This window comes from Petromyzon marinus, chromosome 13 (genome assembly GCF_048934315.1).
Source record: "Petromyzon marinus isolate PM22_M1 ecotype Great Lakes invasive population chromosome 13, UKy_Petmar_22M1.pri1.0, whole genome shotgun sequence".
NCBI classification, from domain to species: Eukaryota; Metazoa; Chordata; class Hyperoartia; order Petromyzontiformes; family Petromyzontidae; genus Petromyzon; species Petromyzon marinus.
In genome coordinates, this window is record NC_133679.1 from 5,114,307 (window position 1) to 5,142,279 (window position 27,973).

General features: G+C 44.7%; 1 protein-coding gene across 1 annotated transcript in view; it reads right to left on the reverse strand.

The window, feature by feature from the left end:
- LOC116941887 (ADAMTS-like protein 1) overlaps nucleotides 1-27,973 on the reverse strand; it is a 42,678-nt gene that overhangs the window by 11,789 nt on the left and 2,916 nt on the right. Inside the window, exons 2-8 of the mRNA XM_032953211.2 lie at nucleotides 27,248-27,401; nucleotides 24,971-26,210; nucleotides 21,722-21,849; nucleotides 18,460-18,531; nucleotides 17,669-17,776; nucleotides 4,038-4,292; nucleotides 237-426 (exon numbers count right to left, since the gene is read on the reverse strand). Coding sequence (XP_032809102.1) covers nucleotides 237-426; nucleotides 4,038-4,292; nucleotides 17,669-17,776; nucleotides 18,460-18,531; nucleotides 21,722-21,849; nucleotides 24,971-26,210; nucleotides 27,248-27,401 — 2,147 coding nt within the window. The remainder of the gene's footprint in view (nucleotides 1-236; nucleotides 427-4,037; nucleotides 4,293-17,668; nucleotides 17,777-18,459; nucleotides 18,532-21,721; nucleotides 21,850-24,970; nucleotides 26,211-27,247; nucleotides 27,402-27,973) is intronic.

Here is a 27,973-nt window from a genome sequence, read left to right on the forward strand (position 1 = left end):
TACCCCAAATTTAACTTGTGAACTTCTGCATATCAATCAAACACTGCCACAATTCCACCTTGCCCAATAGCACTGGCATATATCCCATAACATCATCCATCCACAGATATAAACACGTCAACACAGCGCATTTTGCCTGACGGCTACGACGGCTCGCTTGGACCCGGGTTCGCCAACGGGGGCCGCGCATGTTTTTTTCCTTGTTTTTTTCCGTAAGCGGTCAAGAAGGAGCTCACCATGGCTGACAGCCGACGGCTGGGCACGGGGAGTTGGTCGGCAGCTGCGGCCTGGGCAGGAGGCTGCAGAAGGCGTCGCTCACGACCGTGACGTTGTCGCGCACGCACCGCGGCGCGGGTGCGCCGCGCGCGCTCGCGTTCCCGCAGCTCGCGGGGCAGCTGGCCGTGTCGTTCACGAACCACCGGTGCTCTGGGTAACAAAAACGTTTGCCGTCGGCGACGACGTCAGCGGCCAACGCACCTCGCCGTTTCGTCGTGCGTCGCCTCGTTTGTGTCGTGGCGAATTCGGCGAAGGCGAGGTCAAGAGGGGGGGGGGGGGTGGTGGGGGGGTGCTCTCTTGTGAAAACGAGCAACGACACACACCGCAGTTGGCGGCGTCTCGGGGGATGCGGTTAACATTCCACACTGCTATGGAAAGGGACCGTTGTGCCATAGGAAAACCACTCTTTTGTTTTCTTCCCAAAATAGTACTCGTTTTATTGATTCCAGAGGGATGTTGGTCTGGGTCAAACCTTGGCAGAGACTTAAACTCATCACCTTCCTCTTGTGATCAAAACACACTGCCACAAAGCCACCCAAATGGATATAATGATAACACCATATCGATAAATATAATATTCACTTTTGAATTGGTGTTTGTTTCATAGTGATTCAGCATACCAACATCAAAGTGTCCCCTTGCAAAAACGAGCTTTGAGCCTGTGAACGATTTCCAGTCTTGCCTCCGACAGGAGCAAGTCTCTCCATACGACGAACACGCCTGACCTCCCACCAAACGCCGCCTCATTCTCATTTTTACGATGATGCCTGTTTGCCCAGGAGACCCTCACTGCGTTTCAAGACTCCTTTTAAGGAGGCTCCTGCCGAGTGTTTTTTACGCAGTAGGGGGCCATGCTGTTGCTATGTGTGATCCCTATTGAATAATTATTATTTGCCGGCAGATTTTCAGCATTGGGGTGTTTTGGCCAGTACTAGTTACATAATACGTTCTTATAAGATTTGGAAGGAAATAGAACTCGGAGGAAACTCATGCAAAACAGGGGAACACACAAACTCTGCACAAAAGGCACGAGTCGGGAATCCAAACGAGGTCCTTCTTGCTGTGAGGCACGAACATTACCACTGCACCACCCAGCCTGCCATGATGATGTCGTCATCATCACCATGATGACATTAACATCTTGATCATGATGATGGTGGCTAGGATTTGAACTCAGAGCTTCTGAAATGACAGCCCTACATGTTTTACCAAATTAGTAATATTCTGACTTGTGCAATGACCGATTGATTTTAATTATTGTACCGTTTTTTTTCCCTGGTAAAGGTCAGTCGTGTGTTACCTCTCAGTCACGGTAACAAAAAGCATGTTGTTTTTAATTCATCCGTTATTTATTTAACAATAGTTTTTTTCTTCACATTGCACAGTTAAAAATCAATGTTGCTTTACAATTCCGAAAAACCGCCAAACGCATGTACATATCTATTATTGGTATCATAGACTATTATTTCAGAAAACCACATGGGGCATTACAAAAAAAGAACAAAAGCTTTTCAAAGACCTCATGGATAGACAATTTCCAGTTTCCTGTGACTCAAACATTGGCTGTGAGAGGCTGTTCCTGTGTTCAATGAGGCATCACTTTACGGCACGTTAAGCATCTTCAGCTTAATTTGAACCACCGTATTTATTCGCTTTCACAGTGAGAGCGCCGATGTTGCACAACGGGCAATTTTATACAATATGGCCACCACTCAGCTGCTTGCAATTTGGTGTGGCGAAATCTGAATTGATTCACAACACCGTGTGCCGTAAACCACGGTTCTGTTAAAGTCTACAGATATGGCAGACGTATTGAACTTGATAGTTAAATATAATGCGAGCACTTATACAGATTCACACCACTGTCTGTTGACGAGTAAATTGTTTTTGTTATTTATGGAATGCTTCTCGCGACTGTGTTGCCTACACAATCAGTAATTACGAATAACTCCCGAGTATTAGTCCTTACACTATCTGCTATGATTGATTATAATCAGGAGTGGAACAATTCATTTAGTCATCGCTTAACATTGATGACTTTAAAAGGTCACAATACACGCATGCATCGCATCGCAGAGTGTGCAGGAATCAACGCTTTCAGGTTCGCATGTGCTGTAAGTAATAGGTTTGCATCACCCCCGCAAGTATTGGAGGTGAAGTACTATCTTTCCCCGTAATGTAAAAACAAAAAGTATCGATTCTTGGATTGCATCGTGATCCTGAATCGTGAAAATTCCCCCGAACGGCGGAGCAGTTGAATCATTCAACCCCTAGTTACAAGACATGCTTTACATCTGCCTCAAAGCATAACGAAAATTAATACCGTACACTCCCTTCGCACATGTTAAAAACAGCACGTTGACTGAACCAGCGCCGCTGAGACCCTGTGTATCCAACCAAGTCTGGGCTGCTGCTGTGTGTCTTGCTCTGAGTCACTTGTTAGGAACATGTTAAATATTGGTCGATGTGATGATGATGGTAGTGGAAAGTCTGAGCATACATGCAGCCTCCACATATTTAAATGGCAAAGCTTCACGGCATTCTCCAGAGTACATGGCACAAGAGCCTGGTGTTGATGTGTAAGTGAACACTTATCAACACGCATATTCATCGTGAATGTATTCAATGCGGGAATTCTTAGAGAACTTCAACTTTTAAAAACTGCTTGCATGTGCTCTGTGCTGAACAGCATTACACAGGTCGCCTCAATTTGAATCAATTGGCTTCACGGATAATTAAATCTTCACTTGTAAATTGTCAGCATCGCAATCACGCAATGCCTAAATAGACATGGTGCGGTAATTATTGATTTGAATATTTTACACACGTGCTCAGGAGATGATGATTATGATGAATTGGCTGCCTCTCGTTAATGTTCCTCTGCAGTTTATTTCTGATTATGCAAGCCACAGGGAAAAGGCAGGTTTGTCAACTGCAAGCCAACATCAATACCCATTCCCAGCCAAGTTAAACTCTTCTCTAATAATTGGATTTTCTGGAGTTTTAAAATAGCCAGTGGTACAATACCAAATCCACTTTTAAAATGTTGAGTTTCCTATATAGTCAATGACCCACTTTTAGGCTACGATTATTGCTTTTAAATGTATAAGAATAGAAAGGTATATGTCAAGAATTCGCAAGTTTGACCTCTTTGGCAAGGCAGTTGAAACAATGGAGCAATATTCTTAAATACTTTCCACCTCTGTCCACCCAGCAGCATAAGTGAAAGCACCACAGGTAATCGACCGGTAGTTCGTATGTGGTGGGATGAAAGTGTGAATACTCCCATCTCTTCCAAGCCAACTGGTCAGTGTAGAAGAGTAGAGAGGTAATGTACGTATGTATGTTGAACCTCTTTTGCACCATATGTAGTCAACCGTGCTAATCGGAGGTTCATAAAACGAGTGCCACTTTGCAGGCAGCAAAACAGTGGGTACCCTACTCAAAGTGAGGCTCCTAACCTTGCAACAGGGCCACCATTAATAGAGATGAGCATTCTCCAGTGTAGATTTTGTTATTGTCATTTTAAGATCTCAAAGATCTTGATGAGAGGGGAAAGGATTTGGAGAGGACGATAATGGTTCGGGTCATCTTTAGCACCACCTGTCACGGTGAGGGCGCAAGAGAGCCGATGTCCATGCAGGAGGGATGGGATGTGCTCCAGAATGGAAAGGTTAAACGCGTTGGGCTATCGTTTTTTTTTTCTTCCTAGCGTTGACTTTTATAACGGGTCGACGCTTCCGGGCGCGGCGTTCACAGACCTGCGGGCTGCACGGTGACGTTCGCGCTCAGGCGTCCGCTGGAGGCGAAGGAGGAGGTTGAGGAGGAGGCGTTGCCGTGGGCGTGCGACGGCGAGCAGGAGTAGTGCCCCGGGAGGCCGGCGCTCGCGGGCGGCAGCACCAGCAGACGGCCGCCCCCCGCAAACTCAGGGCCATCGGCATCCCTCTCCGCCGCTACCGCCTGGCCACCGTGCAGCCAAGTGACCGGCAGGAACGGGTGGCACACCACCGGGCAGCCTTTTGGTGGGCGGGGGGGGGGGGGGCGGGGGGGGGAGAAGTGCGAGAGAGAAACGACGCTAATCGCGGATGCTGCGGTCCACGGTCTGCTCTCCACGGAATGAGATTGGTGGCATGTTAATAATTCGGAGCCCCTTTTGAATGCAGGGCCTTACCGCAATCACGTATCACAGGCAGGCCTATCGCACAGATTTCAAGATAGCCAAAGTTCACCGAAAAAAAGTAGCTCTACTTTAAAGCATGGCTGAGCAGAAACAACACCCATCATCCCACGTAGGTGCTCAGAGACCACCACTTTATTGGTGCCAAATGGCAACGTTTCTCGCGTGACCTGCTGCGGAATTTGCAAGGAGTGTGTGTGTTGAGGCTTGCCCAGCGCTCCAGCCACGACTGCACGAGCCATCTGCGTTTGCAAAACATCGCCTTGTCATTCTCAATCAGCACAAGACCATTTGGATTACCCCCTCGTAACGCTGCCACATCCCCTGGATTAGGCTGGCCGCGGTTTCTTCTGTTTGATTTCGTGTTCGCCTTGGAGAGATGCCACAGGCGGAGGCCTGCAGAATGTGCCGTGCATATTTTCAGTCAGCCGTTCCGTGGCTCTCGAGTTGCAGAAACTCATGCACCATCCTCTCGTCTCAGCAGGCCCGGCGCGCGTCCGCGAACGAAAGACGCCCTCGAGCATGCGTGGCGCAGCGCTGAGCTGGCTCATTAGGAAACACCTCCGGCGTGAGCTCATGATTGCGGAGTTACAATCTCCATCGTCTTCTTCTTCTAGTTCCCACGAGTAAAAAGTAAAAAAAAAACAAGTAAACATGCAGCCCAAATAATTTCCCGCTCATGCCTCTGGTGGCAGCAGAGCCTCCATTCGAGAAAACTTCAGAGAGCTGCTCTACATGGTATCTTTGCCTACTCCTCCATGCTGGCCAGATGTCTTCGTCTCTGCTATATGTTTTACTTTTCCTCTATAGGCAGCCTGTGTCTATTCCTATATAATTTATACATGCACACATATCTGGACAAGTGGCACTGTGTTCAGAGCAATTCGAATCACAATTGCAAAACTTGATTGGGGGTTGACTTGGTCATCGTCTCCCTGGGGTTGACAAAATGAGTGCCACTTGGTGAGAAGTCTACAGTGTCCCATCCTACGGAGAGGATGACCTCCACCTTTGAATCGCGGGGAAAGTCCATCACTAGACTCGGAGCTGTCAGTAGAGTAAATAATAATAATTATTATTTATATTTATTTGTACGGCGCCTTCCACTAATGTATCAAGGCACCTTGTAGGGATAAGGATAATGAAAGGCCAAGAGAGAAGGAGAGCTACATAGAATACATTGACTTAAGACGTGTTTTAAGACGAGACTTAAAAGTATCCACATTATTGGATAAACGAACTTCCAATGGTAGGGAATTCGACAACCGCGGGCGCAGACACAGCAAGTGCCCGCTCACCACTTGAGTATGAAAACAATTTGACTTGAGTGATTGTTAGAAACAAAAATATTTTCTTCAAAGTATAACCGAATATTAAACTTGGCTCATTGTTGTACACCCAACAGCTAGTCTGGTTTGCGACATGGATTAAACATAACGTCGTCGTGTTCTCAATCTCTCTCTCTTTTCTGTATGGCAATTGAAAAGCAACTGACTAAACGTGAGAACTGTATGTTTACTTTGGTCATTCATTTGACGCTTGACCAGGAGTTCCTCGATGCACAGCGTTCGTAAAGGCCGTGTGTAAGCGTGGGCAGCGGTCGGTAGAGCAGTTTGAGAGATCTGATTTAAAGCGGTAACTTAACATGCATCATTGACAGAGGGCCGACACTTAAAAGGCATGCTAAGTCTAAAATATGATTTTTTTTTGAAGTAACGATACGGCAAATTTTATCCTGTATGTTCTTTATAACAAATGGCACACACAGGGTTTCAAAGTCATTTATCCAGAAGTGCAGATGTTATTGAAGTATTTGCTGATCAGAACCTTTTTTGTTGTTGAACACTGGAATTTTCCTAACTTGTAACTTCAACAAGTGAAATTGAAGGTACTCGAGGGTTCAAAATAATTAGATTGTATATTTTATCTGCATGTACCACTGCAGCAAGCCAAGCTGCGCTTGCAAATTCAACAAGCGATGCGCTCAGTGTACGATCCTGCAGATGCAATCTTGAAGATGTGGTTATGCCAGAAGACAAATCATATAAGTGCATTAATGTTGACTGGAAGTCCCGGAACATCAATGTAAAATAACGTTTTCTTTGTTTGTGGCTCGGCGAGAGCAAACTCACATGCGATATATTTTACATATGTGAACGAAACGCTTTTGTGAATTTAAAAGTTAATGTTTCTCCATGCCTAAATCAGTAATGGGTTGTGTTATTCACAAATAACAGCACAGCTATTATTAATAGCAGCACAGATATTATTAGTGAATAATAATTACATATTCAAATGGCAGCACCAGTGTTTTTCCCTTCTACAATCATAGTTGACTTCCCACTTTGTGGCAGTCATTTTATTGAACCCATCAATGATGATTGAATGAGTTCACACCTAACCCAGCTGAATTTTTAATAATTTAATAGCGATGCATTTCTAAATGTGGAGTTTTGGCTATGGCCCTGGCACACAATAGCCCAATTCTGTAAATAGTATCAGAGAATATGTAACATGTGCACTTCAAGATGTGGTCAGGTTGACTAATTTCTGACTGTGATTTTGACAACTGACTTACGAATGGTCCTGACTACCTCTCCGGTCTTTCCTTGCTTCACGATGATTTATTGTCTTAAGTCGTTGTGGAAATGGGGTTACGACTAAGCCTTGCCCTTCACTGGACTTGTATAATTGCACAAGCTGTTCCCTCTACTCACCCACCCCCCCTCCCTCAGGTTGAAATGTGCCTGCATCAAAGCTAAAAGAGCATTTATGTCCAGTGCTACGTTTTCACTGTTGTATTGTAGCAGTGGGGTTTATTCCAGCAACGCACATCCTGTGAAGAATACGTTAGTTGCCGACAGTGCATGAATCCTAGTGCATGCACTGTCAAGCCTCTGTTATATATTTAAGTTATATATGTTTTAAATACCAACACTGGGTTTCCCCAATCACTTTATTAATAAAATAAGTGATGTTCAATCACACTAAATACAATCATTCATAATGCAAGTAGTAGCATTTTTATGAAAAACAATCCACAAATGATGGATTTCACCCAGGATGCTACTTGTAAATTCAATGTATTTCACAGTACATAAAGCGAGCAGTGGTCGTTCAAGGGAATGAAATTTAGGAAGCTGCGAATTACCCAATTTATTAAAGTAGAAACAGGTAAATTTTGATCTTAAAACGCTACCTTTTTAAAATCCATATTTGCAATGAAAACCCAATTGTATGTGTGAGTATAGATTCTCATTGTGGTAGAAAATATTTAAATATTAATTATTTGTTTCAACTACTTATTTCGATGTCTACACAGGTGGCAAATTGGGATGCTTATCACACGTGCACACTTATATGTGATTAAGTTAAGGGGAAAAAAACAAATGGCTGCATTTATACATTTGTAGTGACTGACTTGGAGACGTAACTTCTTGGAGGCAATTATTTAATTAAACCGAGCACACTTTGTACACTTTATACAATACACACCCTACACTGTTACACACCCTCTGTCTTACACGCAACTCTACACTGGTTGCGAGCCTACACACAACGCTAGCCATCTGACAAAGACGACGCTGAACCGAGACAGCCAACTATGTCTAGCAGCGCTATTATCAAGTGGAGACGACAGCGACGAAGCGACGAGACGACCGTGGCGATGGCGACGTTCTTCAACAGCAGCAACGACAACAGGGATCCCACTCTAAACGACAGCCCCGAGGTCCCCTCCCGGGGCCCCTCTTATACTGTCAGCGTGGCCTGGCTCCGCCCCCGGCCACACCCCCCTTCTGGAACCTACTAGCGGGCTCTCGACGTGTCCCTTCCGTAACCTTTTCCCTAGATCCCTCTCGGGCCTATCACTGTGGCCTGCTGTCAGTCAGGGATGCTACAAGCTGCAGATCCTCTTCCCTGCCAGCAGCCAGCGCTATGCCAATTCTATGTCACTACACCTTCACAAGAACACTCATCACGTTGACAAAGTTTTTTGTTAAATTCATAAGGACCAATATAGCGAGGGCCAAAAGTTAGATACCTGAAAGGAGTTGCAGCAGCAGCAGCGTAGCACGAACGTGCTCAACGCAAAGCTTGTTTACGATCAAGATCACAATGAAAGTGTCAGCCACGTTTGTTTTCGCCCACGCGAGCCAATGTGCGATGATGTCTTGCTGGCAAAAACTTTAATGGGAAACCTAGATTATTACAGAAGAAGAATAGCGGAAGTTTTTTTCTTTCAGCGGAGTTACGTAAGTGCCTTATGTAAGTGTCATGTAATATGCCTGTTATAAAACAAAGGAACCGACAGATATATTTAATCAAGAACAATGATCACAACCTTATGATAAGTATTGGAAACGTTCTTAATGTATCCATGTAACCTTGTTGATTCTCAAGACTCTTTGAAATCCTCTTTGGGATTTCAGCTAATTCATTACTGAGTATGTTTATATGTCGGGGGAAAACTGGATTACAGGCATACGAGGGAAAAACAAAGATCCCCCTGTATAACCTTGACCGACTGTTGGGACCAGTGTTGTTAGTGAGCACCTATGAAGGCCGGCACGGCACACGAGTTGGTGAGTAGCCAGCACCACGCCTGACCGCCTCTTTCACCCCAGTGGTGATATTTACACACCACGCCAGGTACTCATTTGCGGCTGAGTCAACCTTGGTCAGGTCCACAACCGGTTCAGATAGTTGTCACCAATGTTGGCCGTGAGCAGGAATCGAACTCCGGTCACGTTAACCGCTGCACTACCACACGTAGACCCAAACATCCGCAGAGAGCTCGAAAACCGACTTGCTGCGCTACATGGCCACCTCATAGTACTGCAGGTGGGTGTCATAGGCACATAATGACCGTTGTCTGACCCATAAACCCCTTCTCCAGCGTGTAGGATTACTGTGTGCACCTCTGCTGTTCCTGGCTTTATATCAACAAAACATTTGTGGCAGCTGAATCTCTTTAAAATCAGTCACAAGCACCCCTCAAAGCAAAACATGAATAATCCATTGGCAACTGAAATATTGTAACACTATGTAATTTCCAAAGGCAGTATTAGAATTTGCAGTTTAATTTACATAATACAGGTTTTTTTTTACGCGATCTAACACAATCAATGATGAAACTAAGGCCTGGCAACTAAAACGAAATGTATCAGGTGTTATTTTTCTCTCCCATTTTATTAAATACATTTTGATGTAATAAAACAAAAATCCTCACTTGTTAATGATTAAATTGAATCAGCATAATCAGCCTGTTTAAAAAAATGAAATTTACCTGAAACTAGCCAAGGCAAGGATCACTTAGCCCAATTTACATGTAGATGCTGAGAGTAATTAATAGCTGACATATTCCTTTGTCATCCAAATCTTTGTTCTTCTCCCTTCCCGAACTCTTCCCTTACTCGTCAGCAAAATTACGTTATTCATGCCTTTTTAATTGGCCTTGATAAATGCACTCACACTCAGTGGTCTCAAAGGGAAGCTCTGCTTTTAAACAGGGATGTTTTGTATATAACCAGCGGGTTAATTTGGTCATTAATCCACATGTTGGCACACAGTGGAATAATCCACCAAAGACGGTCCCCGTCTGATGTTAAACATCTGCTCGCAGGCAGTACGTTTGTTTTAACACTCGGCAAAGAATGACAACATTTTCACTGCTGGATCTGCCAAGCAGCACGAGGGAACAGGATTGAGTTTCCTTTTGCTGAAACTTGGACTGGGAGGCACTTTCTTTTGGGGGTACCCTGCTGCCCCGGTACTTCATGAATGCCTTGCGTTATAAGTGGCTTAGTTCGGATAAAATCTCACAGTTGGTTGCCCACTTGCAGGCGGCAGAGCCCAAAACCACAAATGTGCAATCTGTGAACTCCGGGTTTGTAAGAACTCGCCAGATATTGAAACGAGCGGTTAGTGAGCTGCTCTACGATATTCGGCGACCTGAGTTCGACTCCCGCTTATGGCCAACACCAGTGACGATTATCTGAACCGGTCCTGTGCCTCCCCTAGGTCGACTCAGCCTCAAATGAGTACCTGGTGCGTTGTGTAAAAAACATCACCACTGGGGAGACAAAGACGGCCGGGCGTGGTGCTGGCCACCCACCCCCTCGTGTGCCGTGCCGGCCTTCATAGGTGCTACTAAACAGCACTTGCCCCAACAGTCTGTTAAGTAAATACGGGGGCGGATCTTTGTCTTTTTGTCTTTGTATATAGCGAGCACAATTCCACGACCTCTTGAAGTAAAAAAAAAGAAAAGGCGCTGAATATTTTTTTTCCACCACGAGCAAGGATATATTTTGATATTTTCACATTTATAAGCACATTTGAAATATATTTCACATGGTCCGCTCATGCTACCAGAGAACGTTAATGGAAACGCTTCTTTATTTGAAGTAATGTGGCCCTCGTTTGAAGGCTTAGCAAACTAATAATGGCTTGCTCAGAACACCGACAAAGTTGGGGGAAAATAACGTGAAATATATTTTCATTAGAAGAGAATCTTGATTTAATTTAAAGGGATACAAATGTATTCTGCATAGCATTAATAACGCAAGACGGCAGCAATGTACACATGGAATGCGTTATCAGAGCTGTGTGATATTTGAATGCTATTGAATGTTCATAATCCATTTCACATTGTAGCCATCACCACCTGAAATTATGAAATGGTTTACTCGCGCTGCATTCATTTGCACGACATACACGGCTGGATTTGGTTTGTTTTTGCGGGAACATGAACCCATGCAAAACGTAAACCTTATTGGTCAGGTCATTAATCCCATGTCGGTCGTGACTCAATCACGTTTCGTGGTGTGTTTGCTAAATACGCATCGATTCTCTTCGTCCGTTATTGCGAGACCGTGTGACTACATTGTGCAGAAAAAAATGTCAGTTATTTAATATATTTTCATCATTTATTCGTTAGTAATAAAAACAAATCTTCAATCGTATATTTTGTTTTATTAATGTGCATTTGCATTTACTTACGTGTCGGGCATTCGGTCATGAATTATATGCATGTATTGCTAACAAACACAGCATTGTTAACACAGTTCAACTATTTCGATTTAAAGCTTTCGTGACTGCAAGGATTCATCTTCTTTGGTTCTTTCGGTAAAGTCACGTAGAATGAGAATAAAATAATAAATTGATCAAATAAAATAACACAATAATATTCTCACGACGTTTCGGCCACAACACAAGCGGCCTTCATCAGGTGAAGGGGACGAGACTGTCTGGAGGACAGCGCTGGAGTGAGAAAGCCACGCTGAGATCACGACCTTTAAGCTGTGTGAGAAGAAACAAAGCGCCTTGACAAAGGAATTAGCATATAATTTAGCATTGAAATGGCTGAGTGATTAGCTTGTGACTGGTCACAGAAAAGGCTATGTTAAAGTTAAAGCATACACATCCGCAAAGGCACCCCTTGACAAAGGAATTAGCATAGAATTTAGCATTGAAATAGCTAAGTTAAAGTATACACATCCGCAGAGGCACTCCTTGACAAAGGAATTAGCATAGAATTTAGCATTGAAATAGCTGAGTGATTAGCTTGTAAATGGTCACAGAAATAGCTATGTTAAAGTCAGAGCATATACATTCACCGAGGCAACTAGTACAAATCAAACAGGAGAATTTAGCATTGAAATAACTAGGCGAATTTAGCATTGAAATAACTGAGTGATTAGCTTGTGACTGGTCACAGAAATGGCTTTGTTGAAGTTAAGGCCTACACATCTGAGCTATTCACAGTAACTGGGTATACAATACAATATAATGAATACTATATAGTGAACCAATAAAAAATACTAAAATATAAATTACCTCAATGTTATCAATAAACTCTATATTCTCCAATCAGCTAAGCTACCAACAATAAGTCGTTATATATCACAATGCTATATGGCGAAAAATGGGTGGATTCTTACCCTCAACTTTAGCAACACGGATAGCTACGGGTCCCGTTCAAACGGACGAGTTCATCCATGGTCGGAACAGAGGAGGGGGAGAGAGACAGCTGCGAGGCGCTGTTATACTCCATGTTGTAAACCATACCATTAACCGTGGTGTGAGAGGTATTAAGAGTCAATGCCAGCGAAAGAGCTGCGGTCTGAAGGTCATCGTAAAATACAATTAATTAAGAACGGAGATGGTTTAAAACATCTTTCCAATGGTTACTAAGCCAGAATCCATCTTCTCGATTTAAATTGTCTCTGTGCTTGTATATGTGAATGGCCTCATGAATGAATCTCTCATGGTAGGCGGTTGGTTTGCAAAGAACCTCCGTCTTGGAGAAGTCAATGTCATGTGAGCCCACTGAATTATAACAGTGATCTGCCACGGCAGAGGAGTTCGTCCTACCGTGTTTCAAGTCTGCTTTATGTTCGCGGATGCGGTCCGAGATATGTAGTTTGGTTTCTCCAATGTAGCTACTACCACAGAGGCACTTTAGTTTGTAAACACCCGGGTACTGTATGTCTGGAACAGCATCTTTTACAGATGCAACTAGATCACGGATTTTATGTACTGTGTTGAATCGGACCTGGATCTTGTGTTTATTCAGGATTTTGGAGATCTTTTTAGTGACCCCTGCAATGTAGGGTAAGGTGATGGTTTTGATTGGCTCCACAAGAGGATCCTTCTTCATGACTGGAGTGATGGCTTTGCGGATTGTGTAGTCAGAGTAACCATTAGCCCTGAGAGCCTGGTGTACGTGCTTGAGTTCACTGGTAATGTGTTCCTGGTCGGAAATGCATTGGGCTCTATGGTATAGAGTCTTGATGAGGGTGTTCTTCTGGGATGGATGGTGGTGGGAATCCGGTTTCAAGTAAGCATCTGTATGGGTAGCTTTCCTGTAGACAGAGTGGCTCATTGAACCATCATGTCTCCTTTTAATTAAGACATCCAAAAAGGGTAGTTTGCCATCTTTATACCATAGAGCCCAATGCATTTCCGACCAGGAACACATTACCAGTAAACTCAAGCACGTACACCAGGCTCTCAGGGCTAATGGTTACTCCGACTACACAATCTGCAAAGCCATCACTCCAGTCATGAAGAAGGATCCTCTTGTGGAGTCATTCAAAACCATCACCTTACCCTACATTGCAGGGGTCACTAAAAAGATCTCCAAAATCCTGAATAAACACAAGATCCAGGTCCGATTCAACACAGTACATAAAATCCGTGATCTAGTTCAATCTGTAAAAGATGCTGTTCCAGACATACAGTACCCGGGCGTTTACAAACTAAAGTGCCTCTGTGGTAGTAGCTACATTGGAGAAACCAAACTACATATCTCGGACCGCATCCGCGAACATAAAGCAGACTTGAAACACGGTAGGACGAACTCCTCTGCCGTGGCAGATCACTGTTATAATTCAGTGGGCTCACATGACATTAACTTCTCCAAGACGGAGGTTCTTTGCAAACCAACCGGCTACCATGAGAGATTCGTTCATGAGGCCATTCACATATACAAGCACAGAGACAATTTCAAGATGGATTCTGGCTTAGTAACCATTGGAAATATGTTTTAAACCATCTCCGTTCTTAATTAATTGTATTTTACGATGACCTTCAGACCGCAGCTCTTTCGCTGGCATTGACTCTTAATACCTCTCACACCACGGTTAATGGTATGGTTTACAACATGGAGTATAACAGCGCCTCGCAGCTGTCTCTCTCCCCCTCCTCTGTTCCGACCATGGATGAACTCGTCCGTCTGAACGAGACCCGTAGCTATCCGTGTTGCTAAAGTTGAGGGTAAGAATCCACCCATTTTTCGCCATATAGCATTGTGATATATAACGACTTATTGTTGGTAGCTTAGCTGATTGGAGAATATAGAGTTTATTGATAACATTGAGGTAATTTATATTTTAGTATTTTTATTGGTTCACTATATAGCATTCATTATATATTGTATTGTATACCCAGTTACTGTGAATTGCTCAGATGTGTAGGCCTTAACTTCAACAAAGCCATTTCTGTGACCAGTCACAAGCTAATCACTCAGTTATTTCAATGCTAAATTCGCCTAGTTATTTCAATGCTAAATTCTCCTGATTGATTTGTACTAGTTGCCTCGGTGAATGTATATGCTCTGACTTTAACATAGCTATTTCTGTGACTATTTATAAGCTAATCACTCAGCTATTTCAATGCTAAATTCTATGCTAATTCCTTTGTCAAGGAGTGCCTCTGCGGATGTGTATACTTTAACTTAGCTATTTCAATGCTAAATTCTATGCTAATTCCTTTGTCAAGGGGTGCCTTTGCGGATGTGTATGCTTTAACTTTAACATAGCCTTTTCTGTGACCAGTCACAAGCTAATCACTCAGCCATTTCAATGCTAAATTATATGCTAATTCCTTTGTCAAGGCGCTTTGTTTCTTCTCACACAGCTTAAAGGTCGTGATCTCAGCGTAGCTTTCTCACTCCAGCGCTGTCCTCCAGACAGTCTCGTCCCCTTCACCTGATGAAGGCCGCTTGTGTTGTGGCCGAAACGTCGTGAGAATATTATTGTGTTATTTTATTTTATCAATTTATTATTTTATTCTCATTCTACGTGACTTTACCGAAAGAACCAAAGAAGACAGTTCAACTAATCTTGAAAGTGTTGATGTTCAAGCTCTGTCCGTCTGCCTGTTTGTAATAGGGGTCCACGATAGCTCTTGTTATGATGATCCAGTATAAATACTTTAAAATATATATAAATTGGCATTGCTTTTATGGGCTTACTCTTTCGAAAACTGGCCAAAATTATAAATACGGTTGCTCAAATCTTGGCGACAAAAGCTAGCTGAGGCGGTAACAAACATAATGTATGACATCAATGGATGATGTCACACATTATGCGCTGTTGTGCGGCTTGGGATGTAACATTATTATTCCTAATTAAGTACTTCCGAGGCCAAACACATGTTAGATAGATTTACAAAATCCATGCATATGCACGATATTTGTTCTTTATTTAAACATGCACTTACCTGTGTTATTTCCAAAGTTTAAGGACATTTCATACACAGTGATCTTTGATTTGATTTATTTTAATTGATATTACTAGCAAGACCTCTATTTACGTATAAAATTTGGCACTGCGACTAAACGAATTAATTATTTTGTGCTCTAGTGAGCATAGGGTAGCGTTCGCTTCCTCTTGACAACCTTGAGCCAGCAGTGAACATTCCACATTCCGATGACAGAGGTGAGCTAAATCCAGAGGACAACCACCACTGACTTTCAGATTGTTAATGTTGTGGCTTGGCTCTCCAACACACCGGTGTGCTGTACTAGTAGCGAATTGGCATGTTCTGTTTACGTCACAACCCTTACTAGTTGGCTGTGTCGAGTGGTGGCGGGTTTAACGACAGATTTATATATGTTTAAGCGATCTAACCCCAAAAAAAACTCTCTATTATGGATGATATTGGTCGCGAAAGTGATATTTTCAAACATCACCATATAAACAAACACGTGCTTATATGTGGTATTTCTTATTAAAGGCCGAAAGGCAAACTGCAATTCCATGGCTAATCATGCGGAGGGATGGCAGACAGATGCAGAAGGTTATTGACTGTGTTCAGTCAGAATATTGATCATGTATTTGTTGCAGCAATGTAACTCGTATGTAAGTATAATGTCTACAAACTTGTCCTTTCTTAAAGAGCCATATTTTAATCTTTGCCATGTTAAATCTGTTGCTAGAAAACAAGCAGTAAAGAAAGTTATTGAGCCCAGCCATTCCCTTTGGGTCTGTTCCTACTTGAGTGAGATTAATAGCGGAACAAATACAGTGTGTAAATAGTATTTACGTCTCCACCTAAATCGCAATTTCATTATAAAGTTCCCTCCGCAATACAACTGTGTTCAAATACATCTGGAAGTAAGCATTACCATAACGTGGAGGTTGCAAGAATAGTGTGCCACAATGTAACACAAGCACAGAGTTACAGCAACAGGACACGTGCACGTATTTCTATTTCCATACTTGAATGAGCCATATTGTTTCACAGTGGTGTCAAGGGACACATTATGAACTAAACAATTGCGGTAAAACGTTTGACTTTGGAAGCAGCAGGATTCAGCTGCTCTGCCATTGAGGGTTTGATTCTTTCCGCCGCAGGCAGTGCACAGCTTTTAAAGGGTTCAAAGGTAATTTGTCCACTTCAGAAATACACGATTACCGCTGTGCTATGCAGTGCCATGTAATTCCACTGTCGGACGTATCACTCACACTTGCAAATAAGACCACACCACTCTAATCTTCACATCCCTTCCTTATCTGGCTTCCAATCTGATTCCACAACATGACTTCCACCATTTTAACATCCTTCACAGACTTGCACTCCGGTCTTATGTCACTCTATCAACCTCCCCATATCCCTGGTTTTGATCTTCCGTGAAGCTCATAATCCACCCTAAACCGCATCAGCACAAACCGTGGCAGATGCTGCTGACTGATGCACAAATGGAAAATGTAAAACTCTCCGGTGTGCCGACTGACCATCCAGAACAGACTATGCAAGGTATAACGACGCAATGCCCGATCCACAAATATATGAAGGAGACATCAAAGCGATGCACATTCCACTGCTGCTGACGCGGCTGTCTGGCTTGACCACGTGCATGTGCAATTGTAGTCGTTGCTCTGCATCTACATCAGCAGCCGCACGAAAGAGGAAGAGGAACCCTCCCATGCATGCCAAGCCAGCAACCAAAGGCTCCTGTTGGATCCCCTAGTTTGCAAGCTCAATGGGAGGTTCGAGCCTTCTCCTCAGCTGCTGCTCCTGCCTAGAACTCTGTGCGCCTGGTCAAGCCAGGATTTTTCTCCACTGCCTCTGTCCACCCATCAGTATGAATGGGTATGCCACAGTTCGTTGATCTGCAGGGAGTATGTGGTGAGTTAAAGTGTGGGTATTACCACCTCTTCCAAGCCATCAGGTAAAAAATAACCTCGACAGGGGCCCCCTAGAGCACCCTCGAGTGGAGGCCATTCCGCCAACGGAGGCATGAGCAAGTAATCGCAGGGCTGCACTTTTAACCATTTAACTTTTATATGACACATAGAGAGGTTGCTCATGATCTACACACTATACATACAAATTTACATTTTACGGGAAATCTTCACAGCCATCAATGCGGACCACGCGTGCGTGAGCGTGTGTGCGCTTATCCGAGAGTTTACGGTGTTCATTTACCGATGATGACGAATTCTCCAGGGGCGGTGCGAACGTTCGCTCCCCGCCTCGATGCCATCGCTAGCCGCTTCCCAGAATTCCATTCTCTTGGCAGCAGGCTTGGCAGCTCTGTGAAAAGATCGTGACTCGACGATTGGCAACGCTCGTAGGTGGTCCCTTAAAATAATAATAATAATGTACTGGAAGATGTAGTTTCTCTAAAGTATATTGTAATAATAAAAATATTATTCATAGCCAAAATAACAATGTGAAAACAACACGAATGGTTTCGGCCATTTCCCGTCTTCTGATTGTGAAGAATTAACTAACACCCTAATCCTAACAAGTTTGTACATATAGAAATATTTTATTAGTGTCTGCCACAGCTCATGCATATACGTGTATCTCTTATGACGCGTATTTTGGTAAAAACACAAATAGGTGGGGTTAACTTATACAGAAACAAACACACCCATCGTACAATTTCCCAGCTGAAACGGAATTTTAACAGAAAGGCTATACATTCGAGGAATAATTAAATCAGACAAATAGCTGGAGCATTTAAATTACAGCTTCTTAAATCAACATGGAGGCATCAGCATGGATAATCATTTAAACAGCAATGGAAGGAGAGAGGCGAATGCTGATTGTGCATTTATTATAGGAGATTTCTTTAAAAAGAAAGCACTGCTACATCATATTTTGAAATTAATTACTTCAGCACAATTGACCAAAAAAGAACAAAGTTCAACACTTCTGGCACGCGCTGTTTCCGCTTCCAGAAGGCACACCTTTGAGAGTCTATTTTTTACCTTCGATGTGACATCTCGCCCGACTGTTCACAGCTTTGTTCGCTTTAATAGCTTTCTCCAGGTCTCCCATCGCTGTTGGGTCCCATCAGCAGCAACGGCCAGTAAAAAAAAACGACAAACGTTAAGTCAGTCACGTGTTCGCGTTGGTTGATTGTCTCGGGATTAATTGCTGTGCTGTGGACGGAATACGCAACGTGCAATTGGAGGACTGCGAGTTAGACAATCGGGGGTGACAGAGGTGGCAGGGTGGCTCAGGTCAGAGCTGAGTCAGCAGTGCTGAGTGTGAATTCTTGGGCGGTGTCCGAGTTTCAGTCACCTGGAATTAAACAGCGTCCTAAAGAATATTGAGTTGATGGTCTCATTCGAAAATGCAAGAAAATATTTGTTCACAATCACATTTTGATTTGTGTGTATTTTTCAATAGTTGGGGATCGGTAGTGTAGCGGTTAATACTCTGCGCTATGAACCCGGCGACCTGGGTTAGATTATCTGAATCGGTCATGGGCCTCCCCTAGGTCGACTCAGCCTCAAATGAGTACCTGGTGGGGTTTGTAAACATCACCATTGGGGAGACAAAGGCAGCCGGACGTGGTGTTGCCACCCACCCCGTCGCGTGCCATGCCTGTCTTCAAAGGAGTTCGCTAACAGCACTTGTCTCAACAGTCTGTTCAGGCGATATGGGGGATCTTTGTTTTTTGAATACTCTGTGCCAACTACATTACCAGTAACTGTACACTTATTCATTGGTAATACCTCGATTAAACTGGATCATTTTACATCGGAGTGTCCAAATGCACCATTTAAACACAGAGCTCTAACATGACAAACAGATTATATATGCTTCTCGCAATGGGCTCCCGTCTGGTTTTATAGAAAAAAAAACCTTTGACTGATTTCACTCCAGGGTGCACATTAATTTATGCATTCTCAATCTGGTCCAACACAGGCTGAATTCTCATTACAGCTCAGATGCATGTAAAGTTTCACAGCTCGTGGATGGGGTGAACATACACACAAACACACGCGATCATACATTGAATAACACGACGGGTTCTCCGGTTGCCGTATGAACACAGAGCAATGAACGGAAGATTATTCACGAATCTCCTCCACCGCTGTTCAGCGTATTTCCCCCAGTATAATATATAATATTCACAACGGTAACTACTCTGTAATGTGCACCATTTTCTTGCTCGCTCTCGAAGACTGCGAATGACTCGGAAGCGCCAGGAACCACAAACAAGTGGAAGGGCAGTCAGGCGGTGAGCCGGCACCAAGAGTCTCCCATATATACACACTATAACGCCTCTTAACAGCGGTTATTGGTTCCACGAAACCGGTCGTTAAGTGACTTGGTCATTAAGCGAGTACGGGAAATACACGTTAAAGGCTTAATTCGTTCCTATAGCATCGAAAGTTACCCCTTTTTCACCCAAAAACATAATTAATAATATTGAAAGAATTGATATGAATACATAAAGATAATAAAAGGATTAAAATCACATAATATTAAAATAAACATGGTTAATCAATGCATTAAGTAATATTTACTGTACCTCCAAAAGCCCGTTGTGAACAGGGGAATGGTCGGTAATCGAAAATATTGAGCAATATGGAGGCACTACACTACTATACACTACACTATACACGACACTACTAAACACTACACTACTATACACTACATTACTAAACACTACACTACTATACACTACACTACTATACACTACACTATACACGACACTACTAAACACTACACTACTATACACTACACTACTAAACACTACACTACTATACACTACACTACTATACACTACACTATACACGACACTACTAAACACTACACTACTATACACTACATTACTAAACACTACACTACTATACACTACACTACTATACACTACACTATACACGACACTACTAAACACTACACTACTATACACTACACTACTAAACACTACACTACTATACACTACACTACTATACACTACACTATACACGACACTACTAAACACTACACTACTATACACTACACTACCATACACTACACTACTATACACTACACTACACGACTATACACTACACTATACACTACTAAACACTACACTACTATACACTACACTACTATACACTACACTATACACTACACTACTAAACAAACACTACACTACTATACACTACACTATACATTACACTACTAAACAAACACTACACTACTATACACTACACTATACACTACACTACTAAACGCTACACTATACTATACACTACACTACTATACACTACACTACTATACACTACACTAATATACACTACACTACTAAACAAACACTACACTACTATACACTACACTACTAAACAAACACTACACTACTATACACTACACTATACACTACACTACTATACACTACACTATACACTACTAAACAAACACTACACTACTATACACTACACTACTATACACTACGCTACTATACACTACTAAATACTACACTATACACTACACTATATACACTACACTACTAAACACTACACTACTAAACACTACACATTGGGCTCTATGGAGGGTCATTGTTAAGCGATTAGTCGTTAAACAGGGGTGGTCGTTAAGAGGGCTTCTACTGTATATACATGAGGATGTTTTCAGTCACTTAATGAGTGTGTACACATTGCGCGAGGAAAACGGATGCTGAAATATCTGTCCAGATTATTTCGTGGATCATCCACGTACAAGGTGGACAGGTGCTGGTGCAGTGGTTAGTACACTGCACTATGAACCTGGGAAACTGAGTTGGATTCCCAGTAATGGCCTATATCAATGGTGAGTGATATCTGAACTGGTCCAGGGCAACCCTTTGCGAGCCTGCACTCACTGAGCTGTATAACTCTTTTTCAGAAGCAACCTGATCACAAATGATAGCTCAACGAAGTGGGCTATCATGTGGATTTTTTTTTTTACAGCAGCCAAATACTCGAAACGCACGTTGATTCTAAATGTGTAGGGAAAAACCGGAGGACCCAGAGAAAAATCCACGTGACCACCGGGAGAACAACTCCAAATATACAGGCGTCACCGTAAGGGAGCTTACAGCTTGCTCTGTGATATCTGCTTCCCTCGGTCAATGTTGCGAGAGACCACAATGGATACTTGGCATCGTGGCATGATGCCGTTACCACGATCGGTTGTAAAATGGAGAAAACAAAAAAAATGAACGGCCGCGTAAAAACAAAAATGCAACCATATGCGAGCCAGCAAACCCCCCACCTGCGAATGTGATGAGCGTGGACTCGTGGTCTGTGCCAGCCTCGGCAGTCGCGCTGCAGGTGTAGAGCCCGGCGTCGTTCACGCCCGGGTTCAGGATCTTGAGAGACTTGTCTGGCAGCAGGAGCACTCTACGAGATGGAGGGCGCACGTCACGAGAGATATGCATCGGCACTGCTCGCTAGGGCTCAAAGCCTCGGTAGAACACAAATTGCTCTCAAAGAACGACATGGGAGTGGTAGGTGGCGGCGGTGCCGGCCAATCTGCTGTCAAAGGAGAGAAATAAAAAAGAAGAACGCCTTATGAAACGCGTAAGAATTGCACATCAATTAGACGCGGGTTTATTGAATGCGCATGAGTGTAGGGGCACATTCAATAGTACACCATATGCGCAGTGTCTAATACGTGCTGTATATTTAATGTCAACCCAACTGCCGGATGAGGGCCTCCCCATGCTGCACAGGCCGTGGCGGTTATTTGACCAAACTTCACCACGCGGGTTAGTGTGGGTTAGTGAAGGCAGGATGCATAGACACGGGAGCATATAAGTACGGTACAACAATACATTTTACTGAATATCTGATATGTTCATTAAGTATACCTGACGTGGATAAGGTGTGCGTCCAGCCAGCTGATGCTACAGCGGAGTGCTCGCCTTATTTTTGAAATTCGAATGTTGACTGATCATCCGTCCAGGATTGATAAGATGGGTAACAATTTCGGAGAAGTCTACAGTGGAAATCCAATGAACATACTCCACTCGTCCTAACCATAGGAATGTGACATTTACAGAATTCTTGCACTGGCTCAGGGCTGCCAACCGAAATTATTTACTGATCCACTGTGAGCTTCAGCACCTTGAATTATTGTGTAATAATCATAACACTATTGTGAATTTATATCACGTCCGAGTGCAACACACTTCCCAAGATGCTGTATATGACAAGCGTACAACCATAAACAAACAGCACGCTCAGACAAAGGAAGTATCAAATAAGCGTACAACCATAAACAAACAGCACGTCAAAACAAACACATGGGCAGATTTGGCAACGGCGTTGCCCACACCTTGTACCGGTCACCGTTAGTCTCATGCAGATGAGGGCGTCACGGTGGCGAGATGTTAATTACCTCGCCTGGTATACAGTAGGTTGAAAAAGAGCTATATAGCTCAGTGGGCCTTACCTCATAAAATATAAATAGTTTAGTTTAGTGATGGACTGTGCCGTTGAGCGTAGGAAGTGAGGCAACGGCACGTCTAATTTGTCCAAAATGGGGCTAGAACAACACGTATCGGATATGGTCCTCATCAGCCAGGATCTGTCTCACTGCCGCATGAGACTCCCCCCCCCCAACCCAAAGCAGTCACCATCTCTGCAATGCGACGACCAGCCTGGCCGGTGCCTGTACACGGCCCGCTCTCATCGCTCCCCGCATGCAGCAGCTGAAATTTCGTTTTAACGCTAACAAAAGAGAAAGGCTCATGGGTAGAGTTTTAGAACCCACGTGTTTTCGGGAAACTCGTATGCTCCAGTTTGTCGGCGATAATGAAGTTCATTGGTTGCGATGTGGCCGGCACGTCGGACTGACTCGCCCTGCATGGCGCAGCGATGAATATAAATGTTGATAAAAAAAGAACGTCCATGAGACTTAAAACATACATTAAAAGTACTTAATACAATTTATACCATGAGGCCGATTAGAGTAAGTTACAATCAGACACACGCAAACGCAAAAAAACGCCATTTTTTTCAAAATTTTCTTGCTGTGGTTTTCACACCTGATGATGATTGCTTGTGTCGCAATCGAAACGTCGTGGGAATTTTATTGTTTTATTTTTATTATTTTATGATTTCCCTTTTACGTGACTTTACCGAAAGAACCAAGAATATGAATCCCTGCAGTCACGAAAGCTTTAAATCTAAATTTAGCATATTTATCTCCTCGATGAATGTGGAGACATTTACAATGTTAAAACGTTGGTGGCCGGACACAGGTTCACTTAATCGCCATGCATACAACACTTTCCCCTCTCTCGCACACTCCTAACCGAAAACGAACCACCTCTCGCAATACAGAGCAGGACGAGGTAGAGTAAATTAATTCACTCGGTGAAGGCAGCGCGTGGCATTTAAATATAGCAAGCTGGTATTAAAAATATACACCGCAGAATGAATAGCATTTTTAAAAGAAGGTTGGGTGTTTTTAATACGGTTTTTTTTCCCTTTTGGATCAGATAGCAGCTTATGCCGTCAAACAGCGCCTTCGTCGACACAGAGTGAGCATTGTTCTTGCGCCGGGCACGAGCGTGCGAGCCACATGACTCGCATGAGTCTTTGCCGAGGCTCGGAATCGCCTCCGTGCCGAACCGCCGAGCAGCTATCAAAGCAATCGCCCTCGCCAAGTCACACACACACACACGCGTGCGCGCGGACAGAGAAAGTGTGCCAGACCCTAGCAGCATTGCCGTTCCTCCGATGCCGCCGGCTTGAACCGCAATTGCTCAGTGGATGACAGAAGGCGTCGTCAATTACCAAGGCGGAGATGGCAAACCTCCTTCAGCCTTGGAGACCACCCGCAGGAGGAGCGGTGGCATAACGGTTTAATTTCGCTGCGCGATGGAGCTGGCGACCTGAGTTCAAGTCTCAGCCGTAGGTGGCAAGTGATATCTGAGCCAGTCCTGGGCCCCTCCGTCAGGAATGTGCACTGACCAGCGTGGTGAAGTATGGTAAAGACAACCCCTATGACTCGTACAGAGTGCGCAGGCCTTTACCCAGCAGTGAATAGGCAAAGGGCCGTAAATTATAATGGTTATTAATTGTAATAACTAATTTTAGACCGATTAAGGTGGGCTTGGAACTCATGATTATAAAACAGATAGAATTGTTTTATAATCATGAAAAAATAAAGAAATTTGATAATTTTTTGTGTTTTAATACACAGTGGCACCTGGTTAGATTATTTATTCATTGAATATGTGAATCAATCGAAATTTTTACATCATCTGGACAAGGTACACAATCCAATTCTGTGACATTTTTGGGATTTGTATAATCCTTAACCAGATAAATATCTTAATATGAAACATCATCCGAGAGCTGCGAAGTGATAAAAAAAAAAATTACCTGGAACACATTCTTAATGACGTCTTAACGTAACACAGCTGCCATCCTGCTGAAAGATTATTACGAGCCTAGAGAAGCAGTGCACGGACGGAGGAAATAAAGTAACAACGCCGGGGAGCTCACGTACCTCCTGCTGGTGGCCACGGGGGTCCCGTCCCTGCTCCACGCGACGTGCGTCTTCACGAAAGGCCCCTCCACGGGGCACAGCAGCGCGAGGCTGCGCGTGCCGAGCCCCACCACGGCAAGGCCGCCCACGTGCACCGTCACGTCCTTGCTCAGCTCCGTGAGCGCCGAGCGTGCCTGCCGCCGGATGATGCGCGCCGACCCGCCGCGCTTGCCCTCGTGGGCGCCGGGTGGGCGGCGGCCGGGCTGCTGCCTCGACCCCGCCGGCGCCGGCCTGAGCGACGGCCACGACGAGGGAGGCCTGGCCACGTGGCCCGACGGCTTGGCCTTCCGTGCATGCGCGTTCTCCTTCAGCCCCTCCTGCGGCTCCGAGTCGAGGCTCTTGTCCTCGGAGCGCATGCTCGACTCGTTCTCGTCCGCGTCCGCCCACTGCTTCTGCTTTGCCCGCGGCTCGGCGGCCAACTGGGCGATAATCTGCGCGGCATGCACGTCGCTCAGTTCCGGCAGCTCGAAGTGCTGCGTCAGGTTGCGCATGATCTGCTGCAGCTTTTCCTGATCGGTGACGTAGGCCCAGGGCACGGAGGGCTCTCTGCCCAGGTGGAGCTCCTCCTCCTCAGAGGAGGAGAGGTTAGAGTCCCTCTCGAGGGATTCGCGCGAGTCACGGCTCTCCATCCTCTCGCGAGTCAGGAGCTTGCTCTCCAGCAACAGGGACACGATGTGCTGCCGGCTCTTCTCCACGTCGCGCTTGTCCCCTCCTTTCTGCGGCTGCTTGCCGAGCGCGCCGCCCTCAGGTCCCGTGGCCTCGTTGAGCTTTGCCTTCCCGTCGCCGTTGCGCTCCTTGTGCCCGGGCGCCTCCAGGACGCGGCTGTTCTCGCCGATGAGCTTGATGGTGAAGCTCTCGCGCGCCTGCCCGGCCACGCACGTGTACACGCCGATGTCGTCGGGCTGCAGGCAGCGGATTTTGAGGCAGCCCCAGCGCGTGACGCTGTGGCGGTCGGACTCGGCGAGGGAGCGACCGTCCTTCTCCCAGCGGACGCGCGAGTGCTGGAACCGCGCCACGGGGCACTTGAGCACTACCATGCTCTTGGGGAAGAGGTACGCCGTGCCCCCCACGGGAAACGCCAGCAGGTTCTCCCAGGGCGATGGGATGTAGATCCGACGCACCCCCAGGATCTGCGGCCCCCCGTTTGCGGACGATCCGCCTTTCCAAATGGGTTTGGTCTTGCCATCCTTCAGGTTCATCTCTGCGGAAGGGACGTGACACATGACGGCATTGTGATGGCGTGGTTAAACTGCCCGAATCAAAGTCGGAATAGGCAAGGTCTCCAAATGTCAGTTTGCATCGATTCAGTCCATCGTCTTTGCAGGGTTGATCAAGCAAGGAACACTTTGCGAGACATGGAGTAGTGGTTGTCCGATACGGAGACTGGCCTTTCCCAAAATAATTGGCTCAGGTTCACCAAAGCTCTCTTCCATTAAATGATGACCTCTCAACCTGCCCTTATAATTACAGGTGCCCCTGTACATTCTGTACTGTGTGTTAATAAAACAACTCTCTTAATGCACATACTATTTTAAGGAAAACAAGAATGTATACTCTTTGGTTCTTTCGGTAAAGTCACGTAGGTATGAAATAAAATAAAATAAATCACGACGTTTCGGGCGCAACACAAGCGTCCGTCATCAGGTGGGACAACCACAGCAAGAAACAACTGCTGAAGTGGGCGAGAGGGCTGCCGTGACAAGAGGCTATATAGGTAAGAGAAGGGGGAGGAGCAAGGGGGGAGAATGTATACGTCTGATCTACTTTACAAACTATGATTAATCTGTTGACCAACAGGCTGTCAGGGTTGTCATATTGGAGACTCACAGCATGGATGACGCAAACGCATTTCGTTCTCATAAGGGCTTATCAGTGAGCCATGCCAAGATATGAACTGTCACAAACACCATCTGTGTTACAGGAGTAGAAGCAACAAATAATCTCCATGGTCGCTTAGAAATGCATTGCCTTGTAATATAGTTTTAAAGTCACCCGCATGATACTAGTAGTCCCTTACATTTTAATATATTGCAAGTCCCTTGCACTTTAAGATACTGACAGCCTCCTGTATTGTTGAACAGTCGAAGTTGTTTGTATCCTATGATACCAGCGGACCCGCGCTTTGTGATAACAGCGGCAGAGACTTGTACGAAAGGCAAGGGAAGGTCTCTTTTGTATACATTGCAAAAATAACTGGATGTCCCGAGTGTTGCTGAATGTCCCGAGCTAAGTACGCACTGTTGCAGGGTGGCAGGGTACACGCACGGCTGGCGAGTGGCTTTGGAAGTGACGAGCACTGAGAGGCGTTGGCCACGGACGTGGCCTCTGCTGCTGTGGAGAACTGGCAGCTCACATCCCTGTGCTGTGTGCCAGTGCCACAGCTTCCCAAACACTGCAAGATAAGACACACACAAAGACAAAGATTCCCCCCCCACCCATAAAGCATTGAACAGAATGTTCGAGCACCCACATACGAAGGCCGGCCTGACCTGATGCACGAGGGGCGGTGTGGCCAGAACACCCTGGGCTGCCCACCTTTGTCTCCCCCACCCCAGCGAGGATGTTTACACACCACATCAGGTACACGCTTTAAGGCTAAGTGCCAACATAGTTTCCCTGATGTGTATTTATTTTAAAAGTGAACGTTGCAAAAGTTGCCCGAAGGCCGAAGCAGAAAGTGGGCAGCAACGGACGGTGGTTGTTGAACGTGTAACGGATAAGAACGAACACGTATCTTCAATCGAGTAATGGTTAAATAAAGAAAAACACGGGAAAGAGAAGATTGGGAGGGATTCGTTAAAAACGGGATGTGGCAAGGGAAGTAGCAGAGAGGCTTTGGTGCGCCCACCCACGGTGTGGTGGTGGGAGGCTTAACTCGGTATCGATGAGAAAAAACGGTAGTAGACTTAAATCTCAGTATGGCCAAAACAAAATCAGGGTTACAGGTGTGAGGGGGTGACTGAA